Source organism: Zootoca vivipara, chromosome 8 (genome assembly GCF_963506605.1).
Source record: "Zootoca vivipara chromosome 8, rZooViv1.1, whole genome shotgun sequence".
Lineage (NCBI taxonomy): Eukaryota > Metazoa > Chordata > Lepidosauria > Squamata > Lacertidae > Zootoca > Zootoca vivipara.
The window spans coordinates 81,221,794-81,236,140 of NC_083283.1; the positions used below are offsets into that span (position 1 = coordinate 81,221,794).

The 14,347-nt window shown below is 42.9% G+C and overlaps 1 protein-coding gene across 4 annotated transcripts in view; it reads left to right on the forward strand.

The window, feature by feature from the left end:
* The window catches only part of DGKH (diacylglycerol kinase eta), an 87,607-nt gene that overhangs the window by 70,350 nt on the left and 2,910 nt on the right, over nucleotides 1-14,347 (forward strand). For 3 of the 4 annotated variants that reach the window (XM_060278066.1, XM_060278067.1, XM_060278068.1), the window contains 8 exons: nucleotides 339-452; nucleotides 1,787-1,921; nucleotides 2,553-2,719; nucleotides 3,026-3,131; nucleotides 6,169-6,261; nucleotides 7,177-7,296; nucleotides 8,602-8,710; nucleotides 10,195-10,325. In XM_060278066.1, the coding sequence (XP_060134049.1) occupies nucleotides 339-452; nucleotides 1,787-1,921; nucleotides 2,553-2,719; nucleotides 3,026-3,131; nucleotides 6,169-6,261; nucleotides 7,177-7,296; nucleotides 8,602-8,710; nucleotides 10,195-10,325 (975 nt within the window). The remainder of the gene's footprint in view (nucleotides 1-338; nucleotides 453-1,786; nucleotides 1,922-2,552; nucleotides 2,720-3,025; nucleotides 3,132-6,168; nucleotides 6,262-7,176; nucleotides 7,297-8,601; nucleotides 8,711-10,194; nucleotides 10,326-14,347) is intronic. The other variant, XM_060278069.1, reaches the window with a different exon arrangement.

The window sequence follows — 14,347 nt, forward strand, 5'->3', positions numbered from 1 at the left end:
GAACTGTGTAGGGTTGGGAGGGACCACGATGGCCATCTAGTCCAACCCCCTGGAATGGCAGGGGGCAATGGCTGTAAAGTGCCCCCCCCTGTAAAGTGGGGGTGGGGTTGCCCCCAACAGAGTGCACCTGAATTGTGTCCCAAATGCTTAACGTCTTCATTGAGGTTTGAGGGATACTGATTTATATGCTGGAGTGTGTGGTGTGATTTCTCAATTGCACCCATTCCGGTGTCCTCTTTGATGAGTTACAGAGCATGACAGACAAAAGAGCAGACATAAGCTGGTAGGCTTCCATTGAAAGTGTAAGCCCAGACTTGTGTTTCCTTTCTGTCCACCAGATATTTGGGGCACCGTCATTTGATGATAAGATTTTGGAGGTTGTTGCAGTATTTGGCAGCATGCAGATGGCTGTTTCTCGTGTTATCAAGCTACAGCACCACAGGATAGCCCAGGTATGTGTATCTACCGGGAGAAAACAAGCGTAGCCCGTAAACGTGTTCAAGTGCACACAAATCAAGCGTTGACTTTTCATTTTAAGCGTGCTAACCATCATAAATGCCAAAATGCAGTAGCTTTTTGGCCCACGAGTTGTACCTGGATGCACAGGAGCCGCAGCTGTTAATAACCACACTTCTTTTTGGAAAACATCTTTCACAATCTCAGAGTGCTTTGATATTCTGGGGGTTCCAGGAGCTTACCCAGGGTTTGGTGTCCTCGGAAGGAGAGAGATGGTGTATTTATGATAAATGGTTTATTTACACATATACACAACCAGCGCTCACAGCATAAACTCCCCAAAAGGTCTCGCTTCTGTCATGGTCACAGCCTTGGATTCCTACAGAAATCAAGCATGGCTCTCCCTCTCTGGCTTCTGCCTGCTTCCAGCTCTCTCACACAACTTAGACGGCTCTTGTCCTTCTAATTACCAGACAGATGAAGAGACCACCACCACTTCTTTTGTGGTCCTTTGGTGGCAACTATGGCCATTCTCTCACAAAGAAACTTGCCTGTCTAATAAAGCTAAGGAATCCTCCATTAGATTTTAGACCTCCCTGGAACTAGGACCCCAGGAATTAGAAGGGACTCAGGCATCATACAGACATCATACATAAAACTCACATATTTTAAAACAAAGCTGTACTACTCGATGGATGCAAGGATATATGACTTTGGACATGATTGAGAGTCGCATAGCCAGGGGAACTTTGAGTGTGAAGACCCGAATGTGGAAAAAGGAGAACAACAAGAAGGAGGCAGGAACGAGATGTGGAAGGTTCTTCAAGAGGTCCAGACTATGGGGAGTCCGAAAAAAGAAGAATAATTAATAATTAATAATTGGGAATACAATTTGGTCTTTTTTGTTTTAGTTGGTTGTTTTTAATTGGAATATGATTATGATTATACAGTGGTACCTCGACATCCAAACGATTCGACTTCCGAAGGTTTCGACTTCCAAAGTCGATAACCCCGGTAGTCTTTTCGCCGCAGGCACCCCGCACGTGCGTTCTGCGCAGAAGCGCAAAATCACACTTCGCGCATGCGCAGAAGCGCTGCTTCAACAACTGAAGGCTTCGACTTACGAAGACAGCCGCGGAACGGATCGTCTTCGTAAGTCGAGGTACCACTGTATGTTGATTGGCTGTTTTTATTGGAAAATTAATAAAAATGTTTTTTTAATTAAAAAGAACATGCTAGTTATACGGTATATGAAAGTGAAAAAAGTGAGTCTGCAGGTTGACATTTTCATGAAATCACCCTTCATTAAAATCCACTTACTCTTTTCTAGTGCCGGTCGGTAAAGATCACCATACTTGGAGACGAAGGAGTCCCTGTGCAGGTGGATGGAGAGGCATGGATCCAACCTCCAGGAATTATTAAAATTGTGCATAAAAATAGAGCACAGATGCTAACCCGAGACAGGGTAGGTGATATTTTGTCTAATATCTAATGGGTTGCCCTCAAGTCCCACCTAGGGTAAACCCACTGAAAGGAATAAACCTGTTAGTCATGTCTGGTACCTTCAATGGGTCTATGCTGAGTAGGACTATTATTATTATTATTAGAATTTATATACCGCCCTATACCCGGGGGTCTCATTGAATACCACCTACTGTCTTCTGTATAAATCCCTTTGTGAGGAAACTGATTTTTCTGTGCCTTAAGAAACATAAGTAACATGCAAAAATAAGGTTAGTGTAAGTATGTGCTTCAAATACCTTAATCTTTTTAATGGGGAAAAAGTAAACATGCAGCCAGCCACACATGTACATTCACACGTGTGTGTGTGTGCACATTCACACATGCGCGCACACACACATACAGTATTTACTATACAGTGTTTTGTGTTTGTGTTTTGTTTTTTCACCAGGGATTGTATGATTCCCCCCACCCCCCAATGCAGACACAAATATTAAGCTTATTTTTGGTATTAGTTTTCATTGTAAAAATTAATAGAGTGACGTCTTTTAAAGTATGGTATGAATTATTGTGCGTAACGATCCTACATGGAAGTATTTGTATTCATGTCAAACAACTTCCTCAATTCTGAATAGGCCTTTGAGAGTACGCTGAAATCCTGGGAAGACAAACAGAAGTGTGATTCCTGCAAACCGATCCTGAGATCCCCTTTGTACCCTCAACAGGCTGTGGAACTGGCCACTGAAGAGGAGACTTTGCAGATCCAGTCATCTTCTCAGGCCGCAGAGGAACTGATTAGCAGGTACCCTCCTCGCCTTGCTTTCTTCATGAGGCCTTAAACTTGACAAGAGTTATGGCATCTTATATGCCGTAACTTAGACCAAATATTGAGCTGAAATAGCATGTCAGTGGATTGATTCTGAAAATTTTGCTTACCCCCCGGTCCCTCTGTCATGTTTTTGTGCCTACGTGGCTTCCCTGGAACAAAACCTCTGCCCTAGTTGCGAATGACCTGTATCTCTTTTCTTCGTGTTTGGGCAGCTGTTTATCGACAGAGAATGCTTTTCTCATTTCCTTTCTCTTTTTCCACCCACAACATTTGTTGCAGAATCTGTGAAGCTGCAAAGATACACAGCTTGTTGGAACAAGAACTGGCTCACGCAGTAAATGCATGCTCTCATGCGTTAAACAAGGCCAGCCCAAGTTTTTCGGAGGTAAAGGAAATCTCTGGTGCTGGTTGAATATGATTGTTTTGTTATTCATTTCATTTGTCATTTGCTTCCTATGAGGTATTTTGAAGTTATTTACGACACAGTCAAGACATATATGAAACACTTCCCTATATAAAAACAGTTTTACAATGAAAATCAACCATTACGAAAACAATTAAAACAATGATTACGTACAGAACAAGGTGCACATATATATATAAAGGTAAAGGTAAAGGGACCCCTGACCATTAGGTCCAGTCGTGACCGACTCTGGGGTTGCGCGCTCATCTCGCATTATTGGCCGAGGGAGCCGGCGTATAGCTTCCAGGTCATGTGGCCAGCATGACAAAGCCGCTTCTGGCAAACCAGAGCAGCACATGGAAATGCCGTTTACCTTCCCGCTGTAGCGGTTCCTATTTATCTACTTGCATTTTGACGTGCTTTCGAACTGCTAGGTTGGCAGGAGCTGGGACCAAGCAACAGGAGCTCACCCTGTCGCAGGGATTCGAACCACCGACCTTCTGATCAGCAAGCCCTAGGCTCAGTGGTTTAACCACAGCGCCACCTGAGTCCCACATATATATATAATCCATTTCAAATCCCATAGCAACAGCTCCACTTAGAAGGCTTGTGATGGAAAGTCTTGAGCAATTGCCTCAAATGCAAGATGGCACTTGTCTGATACATAGCAGAAGGGAGTTCCCAAAGTTAGGTGCCATCACCCCTAAGGCCCAGTTACAACATGGTGCACTACGGACCTGCAGACTTCCCTCTCCTCAACATACTTGTCCCAAATCTCCTAATGACCATCTCATGTACATGTTAAATGGCAATGGGGGCAGGATGGGACCCTGCGAGGCAGCTGAGAAATCATCACCCAGTGCTATTCTCTGAAACCAAGCCTGGAGATAGGATAGAAACTGGTGCAAAACCACGTCCCCAGTGCCCATTGCCCAGAGTCTGTTCATGAGGATACTATGTATTGAAAGCTACCAACAAATCAAGTAAGAATAACAGGGTCATAGAACTGCAGAGTTGGAAGATACCCAAGGGTCACCTAGTCCAACCCCCTGCAATGCAGGAATCTCAGTTAAAGCATCCATGACAGATGGACATCCAACCTCTTATTATGTCATCACCAGTTTAGACATCGTTTTTCTTTTGGGTGAAGACAGAGGCAAACTAGGGGTTGAGCAGTTCCCCCTTCTCTCGGACACCCAAGAGCATTTCTCCGTCTTCTCCACGCAGAGGACCAACCACTTGCTTTGGAAATAGCCGAGGGAAACCTTCTGCGTTATTTTTAACCTCTCTTGCAAAGACGGCATCACACGTCCCCATTCTTCTGTAATAAGGGCCACCCATCAGGGTGACCAAGGAAGATTCAGTCCCACAAGCAGCTCTGAGCCTTGACTGGAATGGGTGAAGGTAGCCTCTTTCATCCAAGAATACCTGCAAATTTTGCACAACCTTTCTCCAAAATGGGGGTATTTGCAACTGGGCAATAGATTCCATGAACCAGTGGGCGTCCTTTAGGCTTTTTCCAGAATCATTGAATCGCCACCTCTTTCAGGATAGCTTGGGCCATTCCGTCCTGCTGATTGATGTGTATTGATCACACTGTAGACATATCAGATCCTGCATCCCTCCGCTGGCAAGATTTAATAAGCCTCGAGAGAGCAATGGTCAAGGGAGCACATGGTTGGCCGCATCCTTGCAAGCCATTCAGGTTTTTTTTTAATGGGGGGAAAAGCTACACCTGCTTTCCCCCCCCCCATTAATTAATCGGGGGGGGGGGGGAAACTACACCAATACGGCTGTGGCCGTGGCTGACGTGACCTCACAGTTTCCTGGTCTTCCTCAGTCTTGAAGGCATCTAGGCCAGGCATCCCAAAACTTCGGCCCTCCAGATGTTTTGGACTACAATTCCCATCATCCCTGACCACTGGTCCTGTTAGCTAGGGATCATGGGAGTTGTAGGCCAAAACATCTGGAGGGCTGCAGGTTGAGGATGCCTGTTTTAAACCAAATGCATCTTTATGATGGCTGATCAATCTAAAATGAAGCTTTGCTATTAAGAATGTTTTAGATGATCTCTATCTGCACGCTGCACCTCAAGTTTGATTAGAATTCCAGCTGTGAAGGAATGATCCTGTTACTTACCGGTATCATTTTTGGACATTGAGAATGGATTAAATTCTCACCAGATGTCAAAGAGAAAAACAACTCTTAGAAGACAGCCCTGTTTAGGGAAGCTTTTAATGTTTAATAGATTATTGTATTTTAATGTTCTGTTGGAAGCTGCCCAGAGTGGCTGGGGAAACCCAGCCAGATGGGCGGGCTATAAATAAATTATTATTACTACTACTACTACTACTACTACCAGTACTACTACTACTACTGAGGCCGTTGACCTTAGGACTGTGTCAGGCAGCTGAGAAGGTGGGAGAAAGGTTCCCCGTGATCTTTCTTTCTCAGTGCCACAAGCAAAGAACAAAGATGCTTGCAGAGCAAGTAGCACAATATGACGCCAGCAGGTGATCCCAAAACAGGCACCGCATAAACCTCCCCAGTCCTGGAGGAGATTTCCTTCCTGACCCTTAATAAAGCATTTAGCCACTGACAAATTCCTATTTATTTACATTACAGTGGTACCCCGGGTTACAAACACCTCAGGTTACAAAAACCTCGGGTTACAAACACTTCGGGTTACAGACTCCGGTAACCCGGAAGTAGTACCTCGGGTTAAGAACTTTACCTCAGGATAAGAACAGAAATTGCATGGCAGCAGTGGGAGGCCCCATTAGCTAAAGTGGTGCCTCAGGTTAAGAACGGTTTCAGGTTAAGAACGGACCTCCAAAGCGAATTAAGTTCGTAAGCAGAGGTACCACTGTATTACAATACAGCCTTTCAACAAACGTGGTCAAAAGAGTTAAGGACCCTGTTACGATTTGGAAAGGAAAAGCCAGCTGCGTTTATTTGATTTTTCCAACTATTATAAACTGTTTACGAGTAAATGTGCTCCTTGGTTTTCTTCCTACAGAGCCTTACCAGAAACACTGCCCTGGAAGTCGCTGTCAACATGAAGGCTCTGCATGATGAAACCAAATCCTTGCTAGTAGGCAGAGCTCCCTTAGTAAGTGAATTTTTCCTCCCTGTTCAAATTCAGGCACTGGACAGAGACTTTTCTATTTTAGCAGGAATTTTAAGGGACCTCTTTGTTTGTATTATTAATTCTAATTGATTTTAGCCATTGCATGCTTTTTGAAAGTTTTATGTACATTGCTTAGAAATTCCTGTGATTGAGTGGTGTATTAATAGCTCAAATAAATGAATGAATGAATGAATGAATAAAACTTGGAGGACTGGGCACTTTTGGAGCAGAACATCAGTATATTACAGTGGTACCTCAGGTTAAGTACTCAATTGGTTCTGGAAGTCCGTACTTAACCTGAAGTGTACTTAACCTGAAGTGAACTTTCCCATTGAAAGTAATGGAAAGTGGATTAATCCGTTCCAGACGGGTCTGTGGAGTACTTAAACTGAAGCGTACTTAACCCAAGGTATGAGTGTAATTGGTTCCGGAAGTACGTACTTAACCTGAAGCATACTTAATCTGAAGCGAACTTTCCCACTGAAAGTAATGGAAAGTGGATTAATCCCTTCCAGACGGGTCCACGGAGTACTTAAACTGAAAATACTCAAACCAAGGCATACTTAAACCGAGGTATGACTGTATGACTGTATTTGTGTTATCTCAACGCCTTATTTCTTCATCTTTGTTGTGGCTGTAGTTGCTCCCGACAACACATGTAATCAGTAGTTTACAGCACATGCGCCCAGCATTGGTTGGGAATAATAAGAAATGGGAAATCAGTGCAATTTTGAAAGGTTCATTCTCCATGTTATTCAAATTGGCATCCAATTGCAATTTTAAAAAAGAAAAATGGCAGTACATATGACACATCTATTTAATTGTAAAAGTTGGGAAATTAGATGCTCCCCTTTAAAGGACACAGGCCCGCTAACGTTTTGTGATTTGTTTCTGCAGCAGTTAGAATCCCCTCATGAAGAACTGCTCTCAACAGCTGTGCACAATTTAGAGACTGAATTAAGGAAGCTGGCTGAGATTCCCTGGCTCTTTTATGTTCTACAATTAAATGACGATGAGGTGGGTGAAATTCACACTTGCAAGCCTGCTTTCATTTTATTAAATCAGTAAATTGAATCATGTTGGCATCCCAAAACTCCTTTGTGCATTACTGTATATCCGTCTTTGCTGTTGCTTTTTTGTTTGTTTGTTTTTTGCAAAGTACAGTGGTACCTCGGGTTGCGAACGGGATCCGTTCCGGAGTTCTGGCCACACCCAGAGGAATTCGCTACCGGAGGTGGCGCTTCTGCGTATGGCGTGGTTTAGAGCTTCTGTGCATGCACGCGGTCCGTAGAGTGCTTTGGCGCATGTGCGCACGGCAAAACCCGGAAAAATACTTCTGGGTTTGCCGTGTTCGCATCCTGAAAGATACGCAACCAGAGGTGTGCGTATCTAGAGGTACCACTGTACAGGATCTACATTTGCTCCCAGTGCATTTCTGAGCACAATTTAAAGTGTTGGTGCTGACCTTTAAAGCCCTAAATGGCCTCAGCTCAGAATATTTGCCCGTTCAGTCCGGACACTGAGGTTACAGGGAACCAGGCAGAGGGCCTTCTTGGCGGTGGCGCTTGCCCTGTGGAAAGCCCTCCCATTAGATGTCAAGGAGATAAAGAACTACACAACTTTTAGAAGGCATCTAAAGGCAGCCCTGTTTAGGGATGCTTTTAATGTTGGAGGTTTTATTGTGTTTTAAATGTTTTGTTGGGAGCCGCACAGAGTGGCTGGGGAAACCCAGATGGGCGGGGTACAAATAATGAAATCTTTATCATTATTGTTATTGCTTAAACCTACAATAAAGTAGCCACAAATGGGAAACCTTGAAAATATTTTTCCTTCTTCCAGCTCTCTCTCCCCTGCCCCATCCTACCTTAAGTATGTTTTCAAGCCCAATTCAGCTGCTCCATTTGGGTTAGGAAGGGGGATCTTCTGCATTTTTTTCCTTTTTCTCGTGCAGACAGACAACATGTACTGGACATTAAAACTGCTGCCTGGCTGGTCAGATTTGGCTATGTGCTGACATCATGGTGGAGAAATGAAGCTGTTTTATAATAAGGGCTGTGATTTTTGGACTGTTCTTGTGACTTTCACCCCCTTTTCGATTAGACACACCTGCATACCCCCGCCCCCCAAAAGTCACTGAATAAGAATTACTGATTACTGTCTGGGGTACCTTCCAGAAGGAGTGAAATACCTACAAATATTCTGTCTTCCCATTTTTCAAATGCAAGTTCTGTCCTTGAAATTGCCATTCTCTCTCTCCCCCCCCCCTTCTGAATTATTAAGTTTTGCTTCTCAACATTGTTTTCCCATCTCTTTTGTTTTTAGGATCCTCCTTTGGAATATGCTAAAAGAAACAACAGAAGCACAGTATTCCGCATAGTGCCAAAGTTTAAAAAGGAAAAGGTTCAGAGACAAAAGACTAGCCCTCAGCTTGGTATGCTTTATAAAATAATAATAATACTGTAATAATAATGTGGCTATGGGGGAGTTGTGGTTCAAATCTTTCATTACATGCTCAGATGATGAATCGTTATTATCTAACTCAGCTTTGAGCTGAAGGGAACCTTGACCCTTGTCCTTGGATAAATGACCTGTGGTCTGCTTCACTGTTAGAGGATGTAAAATACCTCTCACTGGTTTGACTGTCCTGGGATTAGCTAACCCTTAAAATCTAATATAGCCATACCTTGGTGGTTGAATGCCCTGGAACTGGGACGTTTTGGCTCCCAAATGCCGCAAACCCGGAAGTGACTGTTCCGGTTTGCGAACGTTCCTTTGGAACTTGAACGTCCGGCGGGGCTTCCGGTTGGTTGCAGGAGCTTCCTGCAGCCAATCAGAAGCTGCAATTTGGTTTCTGAATGTTTTGGAAGTCAAACAGACTTCCAAAACGGATTCCCTTCGACTTCCTAGGTATGACTGTATTAGTTTTCAAACGGTGTCCCAGGAAGTCCTTGGGATTCATCCTCATTTCAGCAATGGCCAGCAAGCATCCCTTGTCCTCTTGTACTGATCCTCCTCTGTATGCCAGAAAGCAGTGTGCTTCAGAATCCTGGCCCAGTGGTTTCTTTTTCTTTTTTCTTTTTTTGGAGTTTAAATAAACTTTTCAGTCCCCTTCTCCCATTGTTACAGAATGTGTACAGGTTACTACTTCACTATTTATTATAGAGATCTCAGGGTAGGGTCTTTTAGCAGAGAACATTTTTGAAAATGCTAAAAAAAAAAAAGAATAGCGAGCACAGAATTCTTAATAAATGTAAGAGGCTTCGTTGAAATTATTGGTTGGCTGTTGCTTACACTTCAGAGGCATCGTGTGTCACATCTAGCTTCCGAAACGAAATAGCACTGCGTAAACACATGAAAATTGAAATATACACTCATTCTTCTTTATTAAATTGCTTTCTCAGTTTAATGTGGGCAACTAACCTTGGAGAACGATGTTGACAGAACTTTTAAATGTGCTATTTTGCCTGGTATGGCTAATAGATAATTTTCTGAATTAAGAGCTGTAGTTGTTTATGTTTCAATGAGTACTGATTTCCCCCCCTGCTAACATGGAAACCAATAAATCATCATTTGTGTGCAGCAGAACATGCACAGACCTTGTAGTACATCTTCTAATATGGTTACAAGTTAATTAGTTGCTGTTCAGGAAGCCTGATAGCTTTGATGCTGAAGCTGAAAGCATGGCTGTAATGCAGAATGCCTTGTCCTCTTTTTTTATTTAATTTAACATACATTCACAGGTTTTCTTTAACTGCATGGAAAAACGAAGCTGCCAGTTTTTTTTCAAGACTATATTTGACTTTTTGCTATCACTGCAGTATTCTAGTCTGTTTTTCACCCTCTGTGGCCTAACCTTTGCTTGTGATGCACTTGAGCATGTAGAAATTAAGGGGGTTTTGCTCTTAACTTTGGTAGTTCAAAAATGGGGCACAGATGAAGTTGCTGCTTGGCTGGATCTGCTCAGTTTGGGAGAGTACAAAGAAATCTTCATCAGCCATGACATCCGAGGCTCTGAGCTTTTACACCTGGAAAGGCGAGATCTTAAGGTATTTTCTATGTGCTACTTTTCTGCTTATGATCATTTCCCCTTGATAGAAATCAATTAAAAACTTTCCTCTGTCCCTATTCCAGCTGTGTGCTTGTAGCTTGGCTTTTAGTGTGCAAACTTTGCAAAACAACAAACAAACCCCAAACTAACACGCTGTCCGTTAGGCCAGACTTTTAATCTTCTAATTAACAGGAATATTGGGAATTTGCGTCTTTTAATGATTTCTACAGAGTAATGGTGGAACCGGGCTTTGGGAAATCGCTAAATGTATTGGCTGTATTGATTTATATGAAAATAACTACATTATCATTAAAAGGGTTTAGGTTGGAGATAATTTGTAATCCATCAACTGGCCGTTATCAAGATACACATGATGCAAGATTTTGAAATACACCCATCCCTCGCTCTGGGTTATAATCCCTTTCTATTTGAGGCATTCTGGGGTAACCTTAAGTAGGTGTTCTGCATTTTGTATCTGTCACTGCTGCTAGTCAGACCTGCTTTGAGGATAAGATAGACCAGGCAGGCAGTTATAGTTCTTTCTGCTCTAAACAGAATTGTCCTCAGAAGCAGCTCGCCAGGTGAGGTTGAAACACTGTGCGAGGTTCTTGGCCGGCAGGTTGCTGTGGCTTGCTGGAAGGGAGAGGGACAAGGCAGTGGGCAACATACCACCGGGAGCGCTGGATTGGCTCCATGGATGTGTTTGCACCACCTCTATCTCCCCACCCCCACCCCGCCTCCCCCTTCTTCCTGTCCCTCCCACTATGCAACAGCGTCCCACCTGTGAGCCACTTCTGTGTCCACATTTCCAGGAGATTTTCTCCACTCCTCCACCACCAACACTCCTGTTCTACGTCTGCCTTTCATTTTAGGCTATCGTCATTGATGCTTGGGGCAACAAAGAAATCTTAATAGTGAGTAGAGAGGCCAGGAGTTTTTCTGTGGATGTAATTCAGCTTATTCTTGACATCTCCTGAACAGGAGGAAAATTGTGTTAGGCATAATGTTTAGTTTCTGTTTTTAATTATCAGTTAACTCAATTGTGTTCATAGTTCTAGACTCCAATCCAGTCTGGCGTGTCTAACACTAGCTGTATGAGGAACCGTATTATGGAAACTTGTGTCTTGACACAGCTGGCTTCCTTCTGGCAGTTTCCTGGCCTTTAGCAGGTTTCTGTAGCACCCCCTCAGTTTCCTGGGCATCTAGCTATCATCCCTAGTTTCAGGTGTTTCTCTGGTATACCTATAGTGTTCTGCTGTGCATTTTGCATCTCTCTGTGTTAAATTTTCACTTAATTTTTTTCCTGGAGCAGGTGAATGGAGGTGTATAGCTTTCTCAAATTAATAGTGTCTTAGGGAAGGTCTAGATAAATGCCTTAATTGATTGAGCGTTAAATGCAACAGGTTCTGCAGAAGAACTGTGAAGCTGCAATTTGCAAGTTTGCAATGAGCCCACAATGCCTTAGTTTACACGCATTTATACAAACAAGGAAGGTGATTCATGGGAATCACAATGTTGTATGAATTGGCTCGGTTGAAATTTGTAGTATTCAGACTTGTTTGAAAATTTGTAATGCTCTCTCATAAAATATGACAAGGCAGCCTATAACATATAAAATACAACAAAATCAGTCTATTAATATCTATAAAACATAATTAAAAGCATCAGTAAAATGTCAGTAAATATTGGTTGTTTAAAAGAAAAAAATATCAGGAAGACCTGCCTGAAGACATCAGAAAGGAGGCAGGGACTGTTCCTGTTGAACCTCTATAGGCAGGGAAGGGAAGGGCTTGCCACCCTAAAGGCTCAATTCCTAGAGGAGGCCATCCAAACCTCAGAGGCCTGGGAGAAATGGAGAAGAAGATATAATTCTTGATACTACTAATAATTGGTTAATTTAATCATATTTCTTTCCTGTTGATTATGAACATATCTAGAATTACTTCGGATTATCGTGCCATTTTCCAATTTCACTATTTTAGTGGAAATGCCTAGTTTCTCTAAAGAAACTAATACTCATTTGTTAAGTACAAGAAAGGTAGTTTACATGTGTATTTCATACCTGCCAAGTTGCTGTCAGAGAAATAAGGGACCGAGCCAGAAATAGCAGACCGGAAGTAGCGCTGCCGCCATTTTGGAACTGGGCGGAGCATGCTTAGAAGTGACTTTTGATGCTGCTTTGCCCAGTTCCAAAATGGCCGCCACGCCAGAAGTCGCACTGCAGCCATTTTGGAACTGGGCAGAGCAGCATCAAAAGTCGCTTCTGAGCATGCTCCGCCCAGTTCCAAAATGGCCGCTGCGCCAGAATAAACCGGGGAAAAACAAAAAAATCATTTTTTTCAGCTAGGAACAGCTGGGAAAACGGGAATTTCCCAGGGAAAACGGGAGACTTGGCAGCTATGGTGTATTTTTATGTAATAAATCCTGCCATTAGAGAGTAGCTGAGACATTTCCCTCTGTTTGTAAGCTGTCCAGTTTTTAACTAGTTTTGAAAAGTATTTCTCTCCCCACCCCATTATATTTTGGTTACCGTACTTCTAAAGTTAATGGACTGCTTTACATGTCATGGGTCATCCACGTGGCTGTGTGGCATCCCAGAGACGAGCTTGGCAGGAGGACAAAGAAATCTTGAGAACAAGCCCCAGTGGGGGGGGGACCATAGAACAGGGTCCCTAGGGCCGAGTCTTGGAAGAGGGTATGGAGGACTTTATGCTTCTGTCTGTTACAGGTCCTGTTTGTTCCAAAATACATGTTCAAGAAAATGGTCATCCCTGAACTGTATACCACTGCCATTCAAGTCAGGGTGAACATAAAGGATAATTCAGTAATGGGAAGTAGCCTCAATTGCAAGGAGAGTTTTTGTGCAAGAGAGTTTTCTCTGTGAGAGACTCGCTTTTCCTATGTTGGGTAGGAGGTTAATGAGAAGAAGCATTGAAGTATATGGTTGTTTCCTTTTTCCATCCCACAAACCTAGTTCAATTTGTTATACTATTTTTATGGAAAGGATCCCGCCTGCAATTTCTGAAAAGTCCAAAATTGTGTATGGTCAAAACACACTAGGTGAAATTAGGAGGGATTGCCAACAATAATTATTTCCTGGACACCTGCCCCCTTTCTACCCCTATTTTATTTTATTTTATTTTATTGCAAAGTGTGTGACAAAAAAGTGACACTTATCATTCTGAAATGTGGGCATGCAATGGCTTTCCAACTTGGGTGTTCACAGCACAGCACATCAAAGTCTCTGTGCTTTTCCCCACACATAGAGGAAAACCTATTGTTCTCTGAAGGGATCTTGTCATTTCTGCCAGACAAGAGATTCATTCCACCAGATATTAAAAGAGAGGGATCTAAACCGGGCTTTTTTTGGGGGGGGGGGAGACATACACATAACAGAAGACAGATCTGAGATGTCTTGGGCAGAAAAATCTGTTGTGGGTCATAACATTTAGGATACAATGTAGGTAGAACAGAGGAATCTGCCTTGTACTGTCAGACCATTCATCCATCTAGCTCACTAAATGGACTGTCCCACTTGGAGATGATGGAGGTCTCAGCCTGGGTGTTCCTCTGTACAAAGCATGCTCTCTACTGCTGAGGTGCAGCCCTTCCCCAGAGGTTGACATTTTCTGGATACAGTGGTGCCTCGCCTAACAAATGCCCTGCTTAACGAAATTTCCGCTTAACGAAAGGATTTTTCGAGCGGAGGTTGCCTCGCTAGACGAATTTGTTTTATGAAAAATTCGTCTAGCGAATCACGGTTTCCCATAGGAATGCATTGAAATTCAATTAATGTGTTCCTATGGGCAAAAAAAAAAAAAACAAAAAAATTCAATGCATTCCTATGGGATTCGCTAGACAAATTTTTCGTTATAAGAAAAGACCCGTGGAATGAATTAAATTCGGCTAGCGAGGCACCACTGTATATTGAGAAACCTCCTGTTTAAATGTCCCATGAGTTTATTAGATATTTTTTGCATTATTGTTGCAGGTAAGTAACGTTATCTAAATCTATTGGGA